The 24,580-nt window shown below is 26.2% G+C and overlaps 1 protein-coding gene across 1 annotated transcript in view; it reads left to right on the top strand.

Moving 5' to 3' along the window:
• LOC135926534 (clathrin heavy chain 1-like) overlaps nucleotides 1–24,580 on the top strand; it is a 78,707-nt gene that overhangs the window by 1,894 nt on the left and 52,233 nt on the right. The window contains exon 6 of the mRNA XM_065462443.1: nucleotides 23,381–23,494. Coding sequence (XP_065318515.1) covers nucleotides 23,381–23,494 — 114 coding nt within the window. The remainder of the gene's footprint in view (nucleotides 1–23,380; nucleotides 23,495–24,580) is intronic.

The raw sequence follows: 24,580 nt of genomic DNA, 5'->3' as shown, positions 1-24,580 counted from the left end.
TAAAGGAATACAAAATCTGGCTAGCTTGTGAGATTTCTTCAGGAGATAATATATATGTTCGACTGGTGGGAGTAGAAGGATTGACCAGCGAGAGAATATGAGATTTAGTCAACACTAAAATATCATCTTTCAGAGGAAATTTAAATGAGGCTTAAGGTCCACAAGGGTGTAAATATTGGATTTTTACTTCTTCATTTGTATCATTTTTATCGATTATATATCCTAACCACCATTTATCATCATATACACATGTTATATATATATTAATACTTTAAAATATAGTTTTCTCATTTAAAAACGAAACTTGTTTTATATTATATTTTTTGGAATTTAAATATATTTTGGTTTTTAGTCTATTTTGATCAATGGGAATAACCCCGTGATTTTTTTGGGTAGCATGTATGGGCAGTGCAGAATTAAATCTTTTACGAAGGGCTAATTCCTTTGATATATTCTTGATTGGATACATATTCTAATTGAATTCCAATAATTATATAATTTTAATGGGGTTAGGATTTGATTTTTATTTGGCCTTTGAAGACTAGCTCTGGCAACTAATCTTTTGACAGTTCCTCCGATACCGTTACATGCATTTTTGCCGTGAGCAGTGGCAAAGAAATGCCATTTTACAGGAATATTATAATCATATTTATGAAGGCATATGTTCAGAAAATTTTTGCGATTCTTGTATTGAGATGCGGCTTCATCTGAAAAATATATTATTTTTTCTGGTTTAGAATTAAATTTGGCTGTTAAGAAATTAATAATTTTTTTTTGATAAAGGTGGACTGCACTAGTATTATGGCTTAATGATTCGGATAAAATAACAAAATTTATATTTTTTAATTCTTCTCCAGAGTTATAATATGCTACAAATGGAGGTATATCCAATGAAATCCCTGAACTTCATCTTGTAAAATGATGGAATAATTCTCAGAATAATCTAAAATTGTTAAAAATTACCCATCTTTTAAATTTTCCTTGTAATTCTTCAAAAATAAACTTTGTGTTTAGCTATAAATGAGTGACACAGTAAAATTTGAACTTTTTCTAATAGATATTCGATAAAATCATCAAAGGACTTTATGATAGTTTCAAGATTTGCTCTATCCATCGTGATCCATTGTTTAAACGTGACATATTCTATATGATTTCTCTGAAACAATTGGTATAATTGGTTCTTAAGAGATTCTATACCAGGACATTGGTCACAATTTGTTAAATAACATTTTGGTTGAGATGGATTATAAATATTTTGAGCCAAAGGATAGTTATAAGAATTTATACAGTAATCTTTTCCTGCTGTAATTTCAGCTATTACATTTGTCATTAATTTCACATTCTGATGAATGGTGCAGACACAAACAGTGTGTGTGCCACTAGCTCCAACTAAAATACAGTTTTTTGGCCTAAGTTAGGCTAATTTAGAGAATAATTGATATATTTGGGTATTCTTCCTTAAACATCTTGAATATTTCTTTAAGATCATTTAATATAAGTCTTTGGACTGATTCTTTTTCGCCTTTAACAGATACACAATCTTTTATTCCAGGCTGAGTCGGCTTATTTCATCAGAACTATAATTTTGTTATTTTTATTGCTTATAAAATTTTTCAAAATCTTCTAAATTTTCTTTATCTCTGGTTATTTTAATAATTTAAGATAATGACAATTTCATAACATTCTTGGTCTTGATGGGTATGACTTAGTCTTCGGGGGGGGGGTGGAGGGTTAAGAGTAGGCCTGATAATTGATGTGATTTTCGATTTTTCCCTTAATAATTTTTTTGCACATTTAATCCTGCATTTTTGTTCGTGTGCTAGTCGGATTTTTTAATTATTTTTAATTTACATTGAAATATTAAAAAAAATATTAAAATTTTTTATCCTGCGAATATCTAAAGGGAATAAGGTTTACAAAGTTATATAACCGAATTTTATGTTATATTATACTTAAGAATATTTTTAAGCAATAGAAAAATGAATATACTAAATCTTTTATATAGCGCCATCTATTTTTTTAAAACTATAAAATCATAATAATTTTTAAAATAAATATCCAGCCATGCTAATTGTTGAAGATATTATTAAAAAAATAGTAAATCTTAAAAAAATTTAAAATTGGAGTAGAATTCGAATTTAAATATTTTTATATAAATTTTAAACCTTTAGAAAATCTGTCATTCCTTTATTGTTTATAGAATCAAATGACATTAAATCTAAGCAGCACATCAAAATGATTAGAGCTGGAATGAAACAAATTATAAATTAGATGTAGTTTTAACTTTCAAAATAAAGCTTTACATAATTAATTTAATAAATTATATATTAAGTTTATACTTTAAAAGATATTTAAAAACAAAATAATTAGAGCTGGAATGAAACAAATTATAAATTTGATTTAGTTTTAACTTTCTAAAATAAAGTCTAAAAAAATTAATTTAATAAATTGTATATTAAATAATACTTTAAAAAGATATTTAAAAAACATCAAAATATTTAGAGCTGGAATAAAACAAATTATAAATTTGATTTAGTTTTAACTTTCATAATAAAGTTTTACATAAAAAAATTAATAAATTATATATTAAGTTTATACATTAAAAAGATATTAAAAAAATATAATAATTAGAGTTGGAATGGAACAAATGATGAATTTGATTTAGTAGTACCTTTCAAAATAAAGTTTTACATAATTAATTTAATAAATTATATATTAAGTTTATTTATTAAAAAGATCTCAAAATAGAGCTGGCAATAAATAAAATAAAAATCTAGTTGTTAGCTAAATAAAATTAATTTAACAAACCAGTTAAAAAATTTAAATGAATAATAATAAACAATAATACTAACCTAAGAGAAGGGTTGGGCAAATTTTCAGAAAATTGTATTCGGATACAGATACTTTATAAAATTTTGTATTTAAGATACAAGATACTAGGTACTTTAGAAAAATTTCAATAAGATATAAGATACAAGATACTTGTATTTTTTAAAAAAAAGTATCTAAGAGACAAGATACTTTTTTAAAAAACTTTAAATAGTCAAAATCAAAATGTATAAAGCTTTATTTTCTTATCTATAATATAAATTTAAAAAAAAATATTTAAAATAAATTGTAGAAAATAACAAATTTATTATAAAAGATAATGCGATATTCCATTTAATAATTATATAATTAGTAAATAATAATAAATCAGCATCATAAATCAGCATTATTTTTTAATATTTTATCGTTCAATCTTTGACGATTTGGTCTATTAACCATAGCTAAATAATCTTTTAACGAGGGCTGAGGAGGGTAATATTGTGTTATATTTAATAAATATTTCTTTTATATAGTTATAACTATTTAACATATTTATACTCCGCCTGTCATCTTTCATATAATTTTGGACCTTTATTTCAATATCATTTATTGAATTATTAGAATTGGATGTGGTACTTTTAAGGCAAAAGTAATCATCATCTTCATCAATTAAAGATTTCGTTGAAGTATTAATTTCAATATTATTTTTAAAAACAATTAAAACTTCATGTAATAACAAATCCTGAAGGTATTATTTTTTCTTTTTCACCATCAATCCAACGATTTTTAAAATAGGGATGAGAAATAGTTGCCAAAAATGCACTTTTAAAATTGTTATCAAAATCATATATATTTTTAAATCTTTTATTTAAATAATTTTCTATGGCAATAGCTAATGGTTTGCAAAATTGTAGATTGGTTTGAATTAAATTTATAATTTTTTTTAACGACATTCAAAATTGGAGCTGATTCTCCATAATAGCAGTTGATTTCACTCTGTATTTTGTCAATCGCTATAGCCAATGGGGCCATTATATTGCAATATTCTTCTAAATATTGAATTTCAATATCTCATAATTTAGGAAATTCTAATTTTTGACATAATTTAGGAAGTTCGCCTTTAAATTTTAATAAACTATGAAGACTATCATACAAACTATTCCATCTAGTGCAACAAGGTGTAACTAATTGTTTTCCTAAAACTGCTTTGATAAGTTCTGCAGTTTAGGCCTATTATTTGCATTCCATATCTTAGTACATTTAGCTATTGCAGGATGATGAATTTTAGAAATGTTAGGAGAATCCTTAATAGCTCTCTCGACATCTGTTGTGGCAATTAGACTTATCGTATGACACAAACAACGAATGTGTTGAGGCAATGTTATTGAGGCTTCTTTAGACCCTTACAAATAAATAATTTTTTTGAATAAATTTTTTTACCAAATTTACAATATAATAATAAATTTTAAAGAAGTATTAAATAATACTTTCAATGATTTCGAATTCTATACATTCATCATCATTGATGTCAAAGTCATTCTCTACAGCTTCCATAGAATATACAAACTTCTTGAAAGCTTTCTTAAAGTTAGAGCCGTTATCTGTAAAAGTTGCTATAACTTTTACGTCAATACCAAAGTCACGATGAATTTCTTTATTATGATCATCTTGAAGTACTTCAAAAAATTTGCCATTAAGTATGCTTAGTTTAAATTTATTGTTATAATTTTCGGTTGAAGAATCATCTGAAGACGAAGATAAACATATTATTCTATTTTCTTCTTCCATAATTTTAAAATAGACAGATATAAAACGATTCAAATATGGTAGTTCTAATTGTTAGCAAATTGCTATATGACGACCAACGTCATATATCAAAAATTATCTTAAAATATCTAAATTTTGATTAAATTTTTCATTTAAATCTTAAAACAATATCATTTTAAATTTTAATACTATTTAATTAACCAATATAAATTTTTTTGTATCTGTATCTTCTTGAATACAAAGTTGGTTAAGATACAAATACTTTTAAATAATATGTATCTTAGATACTGGATACAAGATACTTTCTAAAATTTTAAAAAAGACAAGATACAAAAGTATCTTGTAGCTTGTAATATCCGCGATACTGCCCAACCCTGCCTAAGAGCCATTTTTTATCTTTTATATTGTTGCATCTTGGTGTTGGCTTTAAAGACATTTTAGATTTTGAATGGATTATTATTATTCATTTTTTCTGTTAGTTTGTGATAATTGATGAGGTGCCGAGATAGATTGCTTTTACACTAAAACATTTTATTTCATATATATAATATATATAAATATAAGTCTAAAATAAAAATAAATTACTGTGAAAATGAATTATGTTTATTCGAATCTTCCTCATCTTATTCGCCAATTTTAAGCAAAATTCACAATAAATATAATCAAGCATTATTGTGCTTTTATTTTCATTCTTCAAAATAAGATTTCCAAAGTACCTCCAGACACAACTTGATTTATGATTAGTAGAGAGAGTTGTTATTTCATAATTGTATATAGGGTGGTTTAAAACGTAGTCCATAAAAATAATTAATATAAATTGTTTGCGGAAATAAAATATGAATAATGAATGTAGATGATATATACTTGTCTATTATATATAGCAAAAGAATACAATTCATATTTTAATTTTATTAATGTTAGTATTCAAATTAAAATAATAATAATTTAATATATAAATATAATTAATATGCTTTCTAAAAATTACACACTAAAAATACCGGCGTGAGCCGGCGGCGCACAGGTCTAGTCATAAGTAAGATTTCTTATATATTTCACTGTTTTTATAATATTTTCCTTTTTCTATTACCTCTTATATTTTTATTATATTTTTTTCAAATTCTTTTTCTTTTTTTTTACATCATAATAAATTTTTCTGAAAAATCGATAATTAAAAAAAATATTTATAATTCCGAGAAAAAATAAATTCCATGAAAAATATTGATAAATTTCAAAAATCGATAATCAAAAATAATATTGATAATTCCGAGAAAAAAAAAATAAATAAAAAAAATGATGAACATAACATCTCTCCTCTTAGAGAATGTCTGTTCTATTCCGCATTTGATCTTGGTGTCTTCTCCATCGGCCCTTGGAGGTATCCACAACGTATATGCACCTCCCAGCACGAGCCACTATTGTTCCTTTTATCCATTTTACCTTGTCGTTGTACATTTTGGCCCACACCGGTTGTCCTATCCTAAATTGACCTCTCTGTTCCGTTTGTGTATCGTTTGATCGGCTTTCTTGGGTGGTCTCTTTAATCATTTCAAGATGATTCCGAGCATTCCGTCCGAACATCATCTGTGCTGGGGTTTCTCCTGTAGTCGTATGCTGGGTGTTTCTATATGCTAATAAGAATTCGTTTAGTATTTTTTTTTTATTTTCGTATCCTGCTTCCATTTCCTTCCCCTTCCGAAGTCGAAGTTGAAGATCTTGGATGTGAATTTAGTCTTGTTGGAATTCGTAAATTGTTCCCTCATCGGTAGCTCTATTTGTTGAATTATTCTGATCGTGAGTCTCTTAATCTTTTTGTTGCCAATTTCTCCTAATTTTATCGGAGGTGCTGATACATCGTCGTCCCAGATGTTATATTGAAATATTTTTAATTTACATATATCGAATTTGTATTTTTTGATTTTGGGTGAATATTTTCCCTTATTTTTGTCCTTTAAAATATTTTTCACTTTTATATTGTCATTATTTAATTTGATTTTTTCACTATTTTTATTTTTTAAAATATTTTTTATATCTTGATAATGTCTAGTTGGAGACTTGGGTATTACATCAATTTTATTACACTCATGTAAAATTTTAGTGGTTTTACCGTATAATTTATCCTTTAATAAATACTTAGAACATATCTTTCGTTTTGACGGGACTTGCTCTTTTTTCTCGATACTTGATACAAGTGCTAAACTGTAAGAATTTACAGAATCGTTAATGGAAGTCATATGACAAGGCATAAAATCTGGTAATTTTTTTGAGTGGGGTGCTTTTTCCCGGAATTTTTTATCGAATATTGTTACGTACTTCTCCGTTAGGGCTTTTAATTCTTGTTCCACATAATATATTTTGTTATTATTATCGTATGTGTTTTCTGTTCCTGCTAATATTGATTCTTTCCATACCAATTCTCTGAATTCCTTTATCCAGTTTATACCTACCAATGAGGGTCCATCAGCTTTCACTATTATTAAGGGTAGATATTTTATGGTTTCTTTTATTTGAACTTTTACGTCCACGCTGCCTATGATGGCGATTTCGTTACCTTCGTACGTCTTTAATTTTGTGTCCGAATCATGAATTGTTTTATTGGAGTTGATTTTATTCCATGTCTTTAATGAAATGATTGATACTGATGCTCCTATATCTAGGATCATGTTTGTTTTCTTACCTTCTATATTTAAATTGATTTTGAATTTTTCTTTACAAGATTTGATATCCACCTAGTATATATACGATATATCTTCCTCTTTGTCTCTTTGATCGCAATATTTAATCAGATGTTTATCGCTACCGCATTTGAAGCAAGTTTTTTTTGTCTGACTGTAATATTGATTGTCGTTGTATTTAAAATTATTATTGTTGGTGTTGTAATTTCCCCTTGTCTTATCGTAAGAATATTGATACTTATTTTTATGATAATAATTATTGTTGTCGTACCAATTTTTATGTCGGTAGTTATCATTGTTATTATATTTGTTGTCATTATTATTATATTTGTTATCATTATTATAATATTTGTTATCATTATCATATTTGTACCGCGGATTAACGTTATTATATCTTCCATAATTCGAGTTGTCATAATTATTATATCTAGTAAATCTGTTATCGAATCTCGTTTGGTGGGGATAATAATTGTCACTGTAGCGTTCCTGAACTCTGTTATTATTATTATTACTATTATACCTTTTATTGTCTTGTATATAGTTTATCTCCTTATTTTCTATTTTGTCTTCCTCTTGTTCCTTTCCGGCTTGACAATAAAATATACCTTTTGTTTTTTCCTTTTCGTCTATCAAGTCCATGGTTCGAAGGAGTTTTTCAATTTCCTCTATACCCATATCTTCTTCGAGTAATAACTTTGTCGTGATATCTTTGCTTTCTAAACCATTAATTATTTGCATTTTTAAGTTCTCTTCATATTTTTCTTTGAATTTGCATTTAAGTGCCAAAGATTTTAGTGAATTTAGAAATTCTAAATTGGTTTCCCCGTCCCTTTGGGTACGTTTATAAAATTGAAAACTTTCCAATGGTGCAATTTTTTTATCGTTGTCTATTAGCGAATCTAGCATATTGTCGTATTTTATTTTATTAATTGACTTCGGAGCGAATTTTAAAATAACCTTATTTAAGTCATAGGTTGATAGTGCCGATATCAACGCTGCTCTCTTTTTCTCGTTGTCCGATATATCATTTAGTGTAAAGTAGGCTTCTAGTTTTATTCGAAAAGTCGTAAATGAGTCATTATTTTCTTTAACAGGAATTGCTGCTGGCATTTTAGACAATTTTATATCAAATTTAAATTTTCTCTTTTTTTTTTTTATATATATTTCCGCGCGGGTTATTCCGTATACATAGTCGCCATTATAATATTTTCCTTTTTCTATTACGTCTTATATTTTTATTATATTTTTTTCAAATTCTTTTTCTTTTTTTTTACATCATAATAAATTTTTGTGAAAAATCGATAATCAAAAAAAAATATTTATAATTCCGAGAAAAAAATTACATGAAAAATATTGATAAATTTCAACGATAATCAAAAATAATATTGATAATTCCGAGAAAAAAAAATAAATAAATAAAAAAAATGATAAACATAACAGTTTTGTTATTCATCATCATTTTTCTCTATTGGGTTTCGCGATAAAGCATCTGCAATTATATTATTAGCACCATTCTTGTACATTTTATTATAATCATATGTAGATAATTTATATGCCCAACGTAATAATCTTTGGTTTGTTAAAGAGCTTAAATATCTGTTATTACCATATATCTATTAAAGGTTTTTAGTCTGTTCAAATTTTAAATTTTCATCCATACAATTTTTTTACGCCGTTTATTATCGCTTCTGCTTCTTTGTCTATTGTAGAATAATTCTTTTCAGTATCTTGTAAAGTACTTGAGGTGTATATTAGAAATTTGTTTCCATTATCATATTTTTGCACCAAATCCTTGATTAGATGCATCTGTTTCTAATATTAACTCGAGGTCTGGTTTATAAAACTGTATAGTATTTTGTTCTGTTACTATTCCGAATAACATGAAACGATTATAAAAATAGCACGGTATTTTATTTTTGAATGGCAGATTAATTATTTCGTACTCACTTCAAAAAAGAGTTTTACAAATATTGCATAAGGGACATCCGGATCTAACTTGAGGAAGAGGATATACTTCAAACGGATATCCTACTTTGGTGGAAACGACAGATTTGCCAAAGCTATCAAGATTAGCAAGAAAAATATAAGAAATTCTTGCAACTAGTGTTTCTTCTGAATGAAGATTTAGCCTTTCTGGAAGGTTTTTAGAACTTTGAATCCAGAAAATATCGATTCATTATTATTTTTGCATTATAATTAAATATAATATTAATTTTACATTTATATTTTTTTCATAAATAATCAATTTGATCAAATAAATTTAAATTGTCCTTAATTTACATTGATTATTTTTTTTATGCTTAAATTATTTTCTTAAATTATAAACTTTTTGTAGAGGTGTAATGCTGAAATATTTTTATTAGATGTTTAAAAAATTGAAAGAATGGCCATAATTAAATTTTATAAGCGGACCTGGGTTAAAATTTTTTATAAAAAATAGGCGGGCGGGTAAAAATTTTAGACTAATGGGCGGGGCGGGCGGGTATATATTATTTTGAAAACTAAGGGCGGGCTGGGAGGGCGGGTTAAATTTTTTTTAAAACATTGGGTGGGCGGCCTCTAATTTAAATACACAATGCGTGTAAAAAGTATCATATTTTTTCAATTTCAAACCTATTACAAAATAGACATATAATTTTATTGTTTGATAAATAAATAATAAAACAAATTTATATTAATTTTCATGAAATAATTAAAAACTATCGTTTTTTGAAGTATAACATAAGATACACTACATTTGGTACAAATCACTTTTGTAACCAATTTACACCCAGCTTTTTTACTATATTTTGGCCAATGTGCTATTAAATCCTGTCATATTTCTTTCTGTGTAATGACTTTTCGGCCCCTTGCTAGATTTTTCTTTATATTTACTGTAATTATGCCAGCATTCATATTTTTGTTACATTTACAGAGTATCTCTACTGTTGAAATTTTAAATGTTATGGCATCTGATCTTTTACAGTAACTTTAAAGCTACTCAATCTCGTCATATAGTCAATAATTTATGAGAATCATATCAAGTATGCGGAATACTATATAGCGATATCATTTACACGATCTTATGTGAATTCGATATAAAACAATCAATGAATCCATTAAATCTACACTAGAGGTCTGCATTGGCAGGTTTTTGGACCAAAAGCCCGCCCACCCAATGTTTTAAAAAAATTTAACCCGCCTGCCCAACCCGTCCATAGTTTTCAAAAAATATATACCCGCCGCCCATTTGTCTAAAATTCCTTACCCGCCCGCCTGCCCGCCCATTAGTCTAAAATTTTTTTCCCGCCCGCCCATTATTTATAAATAATTTTAACCCAAGTCCACTTATAAAATTTAATAATGGTAATTCTTTCATTTTTTAAACATCTAATAAAAATATTTCAGCATTACCTCTATAAAAAGTTTATAATTTAGGAAATTAATTTAAGCATAAAAAAATATTCAATTTAAATTATGAACAATTTATTTGATCAAATAGAAAATTTATGAAATAAATATAAATATAAAATTGATATTATATGTAATTATAATGCAAAAATAATAATGAATTAACATTCTGGATTCAAACACGTTCTTCTTTGTTCTAAAAACCTTCCAGCAATGCTAAGTCCTCGTTCAAAAGAAGCACTAGTTGCAGGAATTTCTTATATTTTTCTTGCTAATCTTGAAAGCTTTGGCATCTCTCTTGTCGTTTCCACCAAAGTAGTATATCCGTCTGAAGTATATCCTCTTCCTCAAGTGAGATCCGGGTGTCTATGCAATATATGTAAAACTCTTTTTTTGAAGTGTGTACGAAAATTAATCTGCAATTCCAATATAAAATACCGTGATATTTTCATAATCGTTTTATGCTATTCGGAATAGTAACAGACCAAAATACGATACAGTTTTATAAACCAGACCTCGAGTTAATATTAAACAGATTAACCAAAGATTTGGAGCTGTACTCATGCAAAAATATGATAATGGTAACGAATACCCAATAGCTTACATCTCGAGGACGTTACAAGTGCTGAAAAGAATTATTCGACAATCGACAAAGAAGCCAAAGCCATAAACGGCGTAGAAAAATTTCATAACTATTTGTATGGACGAAAATTTAAAATACGAACACCGCAAACCTTTAATAAAAATGGTGATAACAGAGATTTAAACTCCTTAACAAACCAAAGATTATTACTTTGGGCGTATAAATTATCTGCATATGATTATGATAAAATGTACAAGAATGGCGCTAATAATATAATTGCAGATGCTTTATCGCGAAACCCAATAGAAAAAAATGATGATAGAATAACAAGTGAAAATAAAACAGTTAGTTATGACACATTAACTCTATCAAGAAAAGAAATGGTACAAATATACAAAATCAGATTTACAAGCTTTTAGAACAATAGGTGAAATAAAAAATGATGACGGTATTTTATTTTGGAGTGGCAGATTAATCATTCCGTACTCATTTCAAAAAAGAGTTTTGCATATATCAGAGACCTGCAGAGGCACCATTTGCACGGCCCGGCCCGGTTTTAAATTTTTTAGGCCCGGCCCGGATATTAAAAAAAAAATTTTTTTACGGCCCGGACCGGCCCGGATTTAAAGATTTAAGGCCCGGCCCGGATAAATTAAAAAAAATTTTTTACGGCCCGGCCCGGCCCGGATTTTAAAATTTAAGGCCCGGCCCGGATATTTTTTAAAAAAAAATTTCAGGCCCGGCTCGGAATTTTTTAAAATTATATTCGACCTGGTATATACAAAAATTCACCTATGAGGTATTTTACCATATTTTTCAGCGAGTATTATCGCTTATTATTTAAAAAATACATAAGCTAATATTTTGAGAATATTATATTGAATTTATAAAAATTATAAAACTGTTATTTATAAAAATGGATATTTTGAGCATATACTATATTTTTTGCATTTATAAAAATAAAACTATTCATAAAAATTAATAATATTTTGAGCATATACTATATTTTATATTGCATTTAAAAAAAATAAAACTAGTATTTAATTTATAAAAATTTAAAATATTTTGAGAATATAATATATTGTATTTAATTTACTATTTAATTTATAAAATAAAAATAAATCGCTATTTAAAAAATTGCATGTATAATAAATAGTATTTGAAAATATAATCTAATTGCACAATATTAATATGATTTATTTTATAATTTTTAAATATTTTATATTACATTTATAGGTTGGTTTTTCAGGTGTAAAAAAAATTATTAATTTTCATGGATTTACCATCACATTTATGTCTTTTTAGATGTGATGTACCATGTTTATAATTATAAGATAATATACTTGAACAATTTTTACATTGTATGTAGCCAATGTTTTTTTTATTTTCATCTATGATGATGTTAAATTTAGCCCATATTTCAGATTTTAAATTATTATTTGTATTTCTAAAAGAATAAATATTATTTTTAATTTTATTAATTATATCATTAGTATTTTGTGCCATGATATTCCTTTATTTGATTGTTTTGGTAAATATTCTAAAAATTTAGATATGAATTATAAAAAATATATTATTAATACTTGAATATTGGGGCTTATTTAAGATATTCCTTTATTTGATTGTTTTGGTAAAATATGTTGTAAAAATTTAGATATGAATTATAAAAAAATATATTAATACTTTGAATAAATTTGCAGGAAATTAATAATTAGATCGAACTGTGGGTGTTAGGTGTGTTAACCATTACCCAATATTATATTAATCATAACTATAATATAATATAATCTTATAACCATTAACTCATAATGTAAAAATTTTTATAAAAAATATTAAGGCCAGGCCCGGCCAGGGTTTAACAATCTTAGGCCCGGCCAGGCCCGGATATATTAAAAAAAAAATTTTTAGGCCCGGCCCGGATATATTTAAAAAAAATTTTTTTAGGCCCGGCCTGGCCCGGATATATTTAAAAAATTTAAAATACGGCCCGGGCCAGGCTTAGGGCCGGGCCTGCAGGTCTCTGGCATATATATTACAAGGAAATCCATTACGAGATATTATATATGGTGGAAAAATTAGATAAAGATGTCGAAAAACTAGTAAAGTGTTCTTCACTTAAAAACGATTGGCACAATAAAAAAAGAAATATTGTATTGATCATAATAAATTATAATTTTCTTTAGTTTGTTTTTGAAAAAAATTTTTAAATTTCCTTAACCCGCCCGCCCATTGTTTAAATTTATCCGCCCGCCCGCCCATAGTTTGAAAATTTTTTTACCCGCCCATCCGCCCGCCCACTTAGATGGGCGAGTGTGGGCGGTCGAGCCGAAACCCCGCCCAATGCAGACCTCTAATCTACACCTCCCATATTTTTATTGTAAAAATTTATAGCTGCTGGACATGGAATTTTAATTTTCCGTCATTCCCTTAACTACCTATATACGTACTAGGACAGTGCCGATATTAAATATCAGAGCGGCAGCGATATTTAGCGTTTTCCAAAAATATCGTGGGTCGATATCTATAAAAAACCGATCCGATCTTTTTATTTTTCTTTTTTTTGTTATTTTATGTTATATATATTTATTTTACATAAATTAAAATATTTTTTTTTTATCTATTATAGTATAATTTTTTTAAATTATAGTCTTAATTGTAGAAATAAAAAAATTAAATTAAATGCTTGATTTTTTAATTACATTTGGTTCTGAAAAGTCAGTATAAATATCGGATCGGTTTTGAACCAATATCGGATTGGTGAAAAATATGTGGATCGACACAGTCCTAATACATACTTAGAATAATTACAGACCTATTATCATGCCATTTGGCAACATGAAATTATACACCATTTATTTTAGCATTCTTCACGATAAAAGATTCACTCTCCATCTTTTTGAATTCTTTCTCAGTTGGAAACTTTTAATTATAAATTCTTTTAGCTCTTACTGTAGCAATAATATAAATTCCCTTTAGGGCGAATAATACTTGTTCTATACAACAGAACCTATTATCTTAACAAAATTTAAAATTGGAATGTAGTGGTACATTTACAAATAGTTGAAATACCGTATATCCGCTAGAATCAATATCTGCTGATCTTTAATTAAGAATTTTCTCATCTGATAAATCACTAAAGTTAGAATCAGAACTACCTTCTGGAATACAGTACATTACTTTCAATTATAAATTCATTTAGCTCTTACTGTAGCAATACTATAAATTCCCTTTAGGGCGAATAATACTTGAAATTCTATACAACAGAACCTATTATCTTAACAAAATTTAAAATTGGAAAGTAATGGTACATTTACAAATAGTTGAAATACAGCATATCCGCTAGAATCAATATCTGCTGATCTTTAATTAAGAATTTTCTCATCTGATAAATCACTAAAGTTAGAATAAGAACTACCTTCTGGAATACAGTACATTTTGACTAAAGATAGCAATAAAGAACATTTAATATAAAAAATATAATCAAAAAAGCCCAAATTCATATTGCATTTGTGCACATTATGTATCTGGGTACACATACTTTAAAACCTAAATTTTAAACATTATTAATGAATATAACAATATATTTATGTAAAAAATTTCCTTTACCTGTATTTAATAGGATTTTTAACTTCCTGTTCCTTAAAAATTTGTACAAGAGAAGTGATATAATTTATAAAATGGAAAAAATGCAACTGTTCGAAAGTTTTGAACTACATATTTTTGAATTTTTATCTTCATAGCCCTCTTTCATTTTTGACAAAATTAACTAAAAATAAATAAAATATATGTGTATCCAGAGAGTTGTTAACCATCCTTTTTAAAAGTAACTAGCTCCCGCTCCCGCTCCTACCTTCTCAAAAGGAACCAACTTCCGCTCTTACATTTTTAAAAGGAGCTAGCTCCCGCTCCAAGTAATGGTGTGCCACTCCATAACCGCTCCTTTAATTTTCATTTTTTTTAGAGGGTATACGAAATAAAATCTTATTTTTTTTTATCAAAAAGCTTTATTTATATTAAATTATCTATCAAAATAATTATAACCTTTTATTAGCTTTTAAAAGTAATAAATTTTAAATTAGAATCTATCAAACATCCACGCCTCTCCCCTAAGACCTCTTTTGCAATACTAAATAGGCACTCCACAGGAGCACTAGAGGGAAGCAGGGTATTGTATTTTATAAAGATATTTTTTAATTCAGGGAATTTATCAAAAATAGTAATTTTGGTATCATTATTTAAAAAATATTTGTCCAATATATTATCTTCTTAATGATCAATATCATGGAATCCAAAAAAATCTTCCAAATTAATTTGTATTTAAAAGAAAGATTTTTTTAGATGCTTTTTTAGATTGAAGCTGCTCACTTTTGAAAATTAAATAGTTTTATTTAAACACAAAAGACATTTTGCCCGTAATTTGTTTGATCATGTGGATTAACAACTTTTAGAAGTTTAAAATATTTTTTGTATGATGGAAATGGAAATTCGATTTCTTCATTTATGATATCTAAATCCATAATATCTAAAACTCTTTTTTATAATAAATCTATAAAATGAATATTAATACGACTTACAAGATTTTTCAAAAAAATTTCAATATAAAAAGGAAAACTTGATGTTTAATATTTAAAATGATAAGTGTCGTACGTAATTATATAATATTTTATTTTAATAATCTAATATTTTAAGGTATTCTATTACAATTAGATAAAACCAATATAAAACTCGGCTAAACATTTAATAATGGATAAATTTAAATTAAATAAAATTTTATTTTTATTGAATTTTAATTAATAAATATTATTAATATTTAAAAAATAATTTAATTTATGCATTAAATTTAAAGGGTTCCACGTCATTACAGAGAAACCATTACAGAGAATGTATTCTACAGAGAAACTTTTATAGAGAAAACAAAAATAGAGAATGCACTTATAGAGAAAACAATTATAGAGAATATCGTTTATAGATAAAATTTTATAGAGAAAGTTTTATATAGAGAATGACGTTTATAGAGAATGCACTTATAGAGAAAACAAATATAGAGAATGTCGTTTATAGAGAATAATTTTATAGAGAATAATTTTATAGAGAATAATTTTATAAAGAATAATTTTATAGAGAATAATTTTATAGAGAATAATTTTATAGAGAATAATTTTATAGAGAATAATTTTATAGAGAATAATTTTATAGAGAATAATTTTATAGAGAATAATTTTTTAGAGAATAATTTTATAGAGAATAATTTTATAGAGAATAATTTTATAGAGAATAATTTTATAGAGAATAATTTTACAGAGAATGATTTTATAGAGAATGATTTTACAGAGAATGATTTTATAGAGTATTTTATAGAGAATATTTTATAATGAATGTATTTTATAGAATTATTTTATAAAGAATGTATTTTATAGGGAATTATTTTATAGAGAATTATTTTATAATGAATGTATTTTATAGCATTATTTTATAATGAATGTATTTTATAGCATTATTTTATAAAGAATATTATTTTATAGAGAATTATTTTATAAAGAATTTTATTTAAGAATATGATTATTTTATAAAAAATGTTATATATAGTCATAGGAAAAAAAATTACAGTATTTGACATAATATTATATATTAGAATTACCTTATATAGAAGAATAATTGGGTAATTTTTGAATTATTACAATCGGTATAGAAAATTATTTGTTTTTCTTTGCACAAGGCTTTTCGATTATTAGATGAATTAATGGTAGAACAAAATTTTTACATGATTTGTAAGGAAAATCATATAGTAAAAGAATATAAAATTTTTTTACAAATTTAAATTTATTATTATATTTATTTAAATTAGTTACTTTCTAAAAAATGTAGCCAGCTACAGTTACGATTTTGTAAATGTAACTAGTTATAAATATTTTTTAGCTAAAGTGTAGCTAGTTAATGGTAACCACTTAATTTGACAAAACTAATGTAGAGATTTTTATTTATAAGCTTTTTTATCTCCAGAAAAATTTATTTAGTTCTTACTTATATTATTATTCTTCCTAAAAATTTTCAATTATAGAAGGGACACACCGATAATCCATTCTTAAGTTAAAAGTTATTTGTCACTAAGAGATAAACAAATTTCGACATTTTATAAGGAATTTTACGAAATTTATTTTTAAAGATAAGAATACAAAAATAAAATATATAGTGTTGTTAAAAGTTACTTTGGCAATGTGACTTAAAGAATATGTTTAATACTATTTGTATATGAAGTTTTTATAAGATAAACCTTGATAATATACTGAGTTTAGCAATATTCATTTCGAAATATCAAATAAATTTTTATTCATAAAAAATCCAAATAAACATAGTATAAATAATATACCAATATAAAAAATACAATTATATGATTAAATTAAACATTTAAATTTAAATTATGGGATAAAGCCCTTAAATAACCCAGCATTTTGACAGCGGAGCCAATAGTCCTAAAGAATATTGTTCCACTTTGTAACAATTCAGGCTATCTTCGTCTTTGAGAGCTAAAAATTAAAATGTTAAAATTTATAATATAATAAATTACTAACTCTATAAATTTCCAGATCGTTGGATGATGGGAACTTATATGAGACGAAAAACTTCGATGCCTGTCCTCTACTTAATTCTTTGTATTCGGTTCACGAGATAGTGTCAATTCGTAGCAATTCCATAGAGAAATGCTAAATATTGGCGACTTCCTCTCCATCGCTATCATTTTTCCAATCCACGTCTCTTCAAAGTATTCTATCAAGGGGGAGAGAATATCCCTATTTTCTTAATAAAATTTAGAGGTCGAATTCATGAATTACATTCTCAATTGGTACATATGCCAGTGACATTAACATTTTTATATACATATCAAAATTTGTTTCAGTTTTGTATGCATTGCAAATTAGCGGATTTTTTTGAACCGTGCGCCATATGCATTAAGACATATGAAACAGGCATCCGCGCAATTACTTAATTTATATATATTTCAATAAATATAATTAAATAATAAATTTAAATTTGTAAATTTTTTTAACATTCTTTTATTAAATGATTTAAATCTTAGCCAATGAATTTATATTAATATAAATATTCGATTTAACGTAATTTAATCGATCCGGCTAGCCCTGAATCTACTATCTACTAAAAATAATTGTAACTAATGGCTAGTTATATTTAAAAAAAGAAAACTATTAACTGTGAATTGTTATATTATCCAAAATTTAACTACTAACTCAACTAGTTGCATTATATTGTCAAAGTAACTTATAACAACACTATCTAATTTATTTTGTATCTTTAAAAATAAATTTCGTAAAATTCCTTATAAATCATGTCAAAATTTTATTCTACCATTAATTCATCTAATAATCGAAAACCCTCGCTTATATAAGGTAATTCTAATATTTAAAATTAAGTAAAATACTGTTTTTTTCCTATGACTATATATAAAATTTTTTATAATATAATCATATCTTTAAGTAAAATTATTTATAAAATTATTCTCAATAAAATACATCTTTATAAAATAAAAAATACCTTTATAAAATAATTCTCTATAAAATATATTCTTTATAAAAAAATTCTCTATAAAATCATTCTCTGTAAAATCATTCTCTATAAAATTATTCTCTATAAAATCATTCTCTATTAAATCATTCTCTATTAAATCATTCTCTGTAAAATCATTTTCTATAAAATTATTCTCTATAAAATCATTCTCTATAAAATAATTCTCTGTAAAATCATTCTCTATATACGACATTCTCTATAAATGACATTCTCTATAATTGTTTTCTCTATAAAAAATTTTCTGTAAAATAATACATTCTCTATAAAATAATTCTCTATAATCGACATTTTCTATAATTGTTTTCTCTGTAAAAGTTTCTCTATAATTCTTTTCTCTGTAATGACGCGATACCAATTTAAAGGAGCGATGGAGCGGCGCTCCTCCACTCCAGCCCTAAAAGGAGCTAGCTCCGGCTCCCGCTCCCCAATTTTAAAAAGGAGGGGCGGCGCTTCAGGTGTTTTTGAAAAAATGTAGCGCCGCTCCTTAACAACTCTGTGTGTATCTAAATACAGCATGCGTATTAAGTTGTAAAAATTTTTATATTAAAAATTATACCTTTTTTAATAGTATGGGTGTTCAAATGTGATATATGCAATAGAGGGTTAAACCAATAAAATTACTAATATCTAGTCATGTGATTTCTAAAATGAGCCTATTTCAAAAATAAAATAATTATTGATTTTTTATTTTGTTAGTATTTAGCATATCCATTTAAAACTTAAATTAATTTATTTTAAATAAAAAGACTTTTATAATGCTATTTTTGGATAAAGATAATTTCCACTTATTATTTTTTGCTTTATGTTCATTTTAAAGGGATAAAAATAAGTTTCCTAATAATACTATTTTAGGGTAAGATATGATAAGTTTCTTATGTCTTTGTTGAAAATATACCATGTTACATTTTCAAATAGATCCAAACCGAACCATTAAACAGCTAAAAACCGGTATTTTCTATCGAACCTAAACCGCTAAAAAAATTTCTAGTCGAACCTGAAAAGATTCGCTAAAATTTCTCTGAATCGGTTCGATACTTATAAAATAATGTGTAAGTTATTACTAGTATATTGCAAAATTTTTAATTATTTTCGAATTGTTTGAAAGATTATTATCAATCACATTTGATTGATAAGTGTCAGTCATAATTTTTATAAACTTTACTATATTGCCATTTTACAACATTTTATAAATATTTTAAGCTTATAAATTATAATGCCTAGAGAAAAAATTAAATCCAATATATAAATTATTTACATATAGTATTATAAATGACATCAAATCTGATATCATTACTGGCAGTGCTGGCTACCCAAATTAGTGTGGGAAGATGTTTTCAACAATTAAATTTATATCATGTGTCCTTATAGATGTAATTTGAGTGAGACGACTTTTGTAAATATATTAATTGCGGGCTTATAAAAATTTTTTTAATAATTGTTCATATTAATATTAATCATTGATATTTATTTGTTATATTTATAAATTAAATATTATTTTATAATGTACAATTAATAAAAATGAAGGTTGTATTATGTATGTGTTTTTTATTTTAATTATGAAATATAAAAAATTCTTCCTTATACATAATTCGAATGTAGGTTTGAATGCAAAAGTGTTCAAACCGGTTTTTAGAGGTTCGAACCGAACCGATATTTTCATTTTTTGCGAACTGAACCTGAACTTTTAACCCTTATTTTTATCCTAACCTGAACCGAACTGATATGCGTTTCGGCTTGGATCCCTGTTTCAAACATAAATATTGCTCCAACAATATTATGCTACCCCACATAGACATAGCCCACCACCTAGTGTTGTTAATTGGTTGTTTGTATAACCCAGATATGGGGTTTGGGTCTAAAAATCGACTAAACAGCTGTGCGCACATACCTCAACCACAGACACGGGGTTCAGATGAATAACGTTATTCCAAATAGTTCAAATAAAAAAATATCTCCCAAAAATATATAGATAGCAAAATCCAATGACATTTTCTGAGGTTAGATAGTAAAGTCGTGCAAGGAACTCAGCTTAGGGTTAAAATATTTATAATCGGGATCACCTATGGCTTAGAAATACTAAAAAAATAGGATTAAAATGAATTATGTTTGTAAGCCGAGCGATTAATTCCATCTATACTATCTTAGTTCAGAATTAGATACGAATTTCTAGCCGGATTTGTTTAATTTCATCGTTATTTTTTAAACACATATTTATTTTTCTTCTAATTTTAGAAATGTATCTTAAACAACTACATTTGATAACGTTAGTTTCTAAATTCGGCAAGATTGAGCTTGAATAGGATATTTAGAATACTTTTGGATCGTTTGTATTTGGGGGGGGGGTGGTTATACAAGCGTCTTTTTGTCCTGCTTATTCTGACGTCAAAATATGTGAAATCTTCATAAAGTTTGTGTAATTGCTATAATTGGGTAATAGCTAATTTACAAGCTCAATCTTCAGGCGCTTGCCGAAGAAAAGCCGTTAACATTGACGATTTTAATTTATATTAATTTCTTCCAAATTTGAGCCCTATCTTTTTAAGAATAACTCCAAAAAGCCAGAGTGATAGTTTTAGCCTAAAACACTTGATCTAGCTATTTTTTAGCCGGCTAATAAAATTAAAATTATCTCAAATTAGAAATATTATAAGTTTTAATTAAAATAAGTTTTTTTTAAAAAATAAGGTTTTTTCAACATTTTCTTTCAAGATTTTAAAAGTAAATGTGTTATTTTAATTATTTTTGTAAACAAAATATTTATATCTGAATGGGTTTTATTTTTAATTTTATCGTCAACATGATTTAAATTATCACATTCACAACACCGAAAAATAATAATTACTAACCTCAAAAATATAAAAGGAAATTTTTTTTTAAATAATATAGTGAAAGTTAAATTTAATAAAAAAATATTTTTTTAAAAAACAATTTTCTATATAAATAATTAAAAAAAAATAATTAATAAACAACTTCAAATTTATAAAAAAAAGCTGAGGATAATTATGGCAAAGTAACATATACACTAAATATAAAGAAAAATGCAAGGGACCGGCAAGTCTTATTACGCAGAAAGAAATAAGACAGGATTTAATAGCACATTGGCCAAAATATAGTAAAAAGGCGCAATGCAAGAATCCTGGGTGTAAATTCGTTACGAAGTGATTGGTATCAAATATGGTGTATCATTATGTTTAACAAAAAAAAACAATTGTTTTAAATTATTTCATGAAAATTATTATAATTTGTTCTATTACATTATTTATCAAATAATAAAATTATATATCTTTATTTTGTAATAGGTTTGAAATTGAAAAAATATGATACTTTTTATACGCATTGTGTATTTAAAATACACACACTGAAATTTTTTTTACGGTTTAAAAAATTACTTTTAGTTTATTAAGGGCCCTTTAAAGACAAAAATAAGTTTTTTTAAAACATTATATCGTTTATTGATATGTCGCGCAATAGAGGGTTAATTTTATTTATAGAATACCAATATCTAATAATAAAATTAAATCAGGATATTGTAAGTATTACCTTAATATCATACTTAGTATATAGAAAATTAAAATCTAGCTCTTTATATATAATTATATGAAAGCATAGTATTTAGTTATAAAAATAATTATTTATATACAATTCTAAAATTTCTATATAAGGTCAATTATATTTAGTTCTAAAATAATTCCATTGATTTTCTTATATATCTATTTATTTATATTTCCTACTATCATTAATATAAAATTTATTATCTTTATAATATTGATATCATTCATTAATATAATTTTATTTTGTTTTAAATAAATAACATGTAATGTTGGAAACTTTTCTATCTGTTATTTATAACTTTGATATAAAAAATATATGTATCAAAATGAATAAATAATAATTTAGATTAGATACGAATATCATATGTATAAATTGACTATCCGCTATTCCAAGAAAATAAGATCACTACTAGCATATATAATATATTTAAACATGATATATAATTCTGGATTTTTTCTAAATAATCTAGATCTTAAAATTCCTTTACTGTATTCTAAATAATCAAACAATCTTACATCTTTAGTTGGAAAAGCTGAAATCTTTCTTTCTTTTTCTTTCTTCTTTCTTTCTTTCTTTCTTTCTTTCTTTCTTTCTTTCTTTCTTTCTTTCTTTCTTTCTTTCTTTCTTTCTTTCTTTCTTTCTTTCTTTCTTTCTTTCTTTCTTTCTTTCTTTCTTTCTTTCTTTCTTTCTTTCTTTCTTTCTTTCTTTCTTTCTTTCTTTCTTTCTTTCTTTCTTTCTTTCTTTCTTTCTTTCTTTCTTTCTTTCTTTCTTTCTTTCTTTCTTTCTTTCTTTCTTTCTTTCTTTCTTTCTTTCTTTCTTTCTATCTATCTTTCTTTCTATTTTTCTATCTTTCTTTCGTAGAAGTTTTTTTAAGGTTTTTTATGGTCCGAGTTGTTTAAGAAAAAAATGCCCTAAGCACATATTTGGAAGTCCCAGTCCATTTTAACCAATTCAATACTAAACCTTGTTATATTTTTATTACTTAATTTTATTCACAATTAAATTTTAATATTATTTTCTATTTCAGCTTCATATCATTGAGCTAGGATCACCACCAACTGGCAATGAACCATATCCAAAGAAAAATGTGGAGGTATTTTTTCCCCCAGAAGCTCAAAATGATTTTCCAGTAGCTATGCAGGCAAAAAATTATTATATTTAATGTAGTGTCTTTTTATTAATTATGGAAATATAGAAATCTTTTGTATTGTATTTTTTGTAGATCTAATTTTTTGTTATTCAAATTCATATGATAATATATATTTTTTTTTCTCTCTTTAGCTTTCACCTTTTCTGGTGGTAAGCTCCTTCAACATCTCTCTCCACTTTATGTTATTCGTACAATCTCTTTTATCTATTTTATACTTCTTTATATTGGCTCTAACTTTATGGCCCCATTGAAGTTTTGGCCTTCCTCTTTTACGTTTGCCCATCACTTCCAATCTTTCAACTTTATTTCCTATGTAGTTCATAGGCCTTCTCATTGTGTGCCCATACCACCTAAGTCTGTTTACCATTAACTTAGTCTTAATGGGCACTACCTTTAAACTATTTAGTATTCTTGTACTGCGCACCTTATCCTTTCTTGTTACCCCAGCAATCATCCTCAGCATTCTCATCTCCATAGTTTGTAGACTTCTCTCGTCTGATTCTTTGGTTGGCCATGTTTCCGAACTATATAGAATAGTTGGTTGTACTATGGAACTGTAAATTTTTCCCTTTAATTTGTGTGGGATTCTTTTGTCAAATAGCACTCCAGATAAAGATCTCCACTTTAACCACCCTTGATTAATCTTATTCTTTATCTCTTTTTCTATTGTGCCGTTTGTTTGTATAGTGGAGCCCAAATATTTGCAGCTTTCAATTGCGGATATCTGCCAATCATTTATATCAATACTCTCCGTTTCATCTCCTCCTATCACCATATACTCCGTCTTTTCTCTATTTACTTTTAATCCGTGCGTTTCTAGGATATTTATCCAATTCACTAACCTTTCTTTCATTTCATCCTTGGATTCGGCAAGTATCACAATATCATCTGCAAATATCATATTCCACGGGACTGTTTGAGGTATAGACTGTGCGAATACATCTATTACTGTAATGAAGAGAAGTGGGCTGAGAGCCGACCCTTGATGAACTCCTTCGGCTATTGTGAAGCCTGCTGAAGTACCTGTTGTGCTACGGACCATTGTTGTATGTCCCATATACATATCCTCTATTATTC

This window comes from Gordionus sp. m RMFG-2023, chromosome 3, assembly GCF_954871325.1.
Source record: "Gordionus sp. m RMFG-2023 chromosome 3, tfGorSpeb1-WG-v2, whole genome shotgun sequence".
Taxonomy (NCBI): Eukaryota; Metazoa; Nematomorpha; class Gordioida; order Chordodea; family Parachordodidae; genus Gordionus; species Gordionus sp. m RMFG-2023.
The sequence above is the reverse complement of the archived record's forward strand: the minus strand, read 5'-3'. Positions and strand labels throughout refer to the sequence as shown.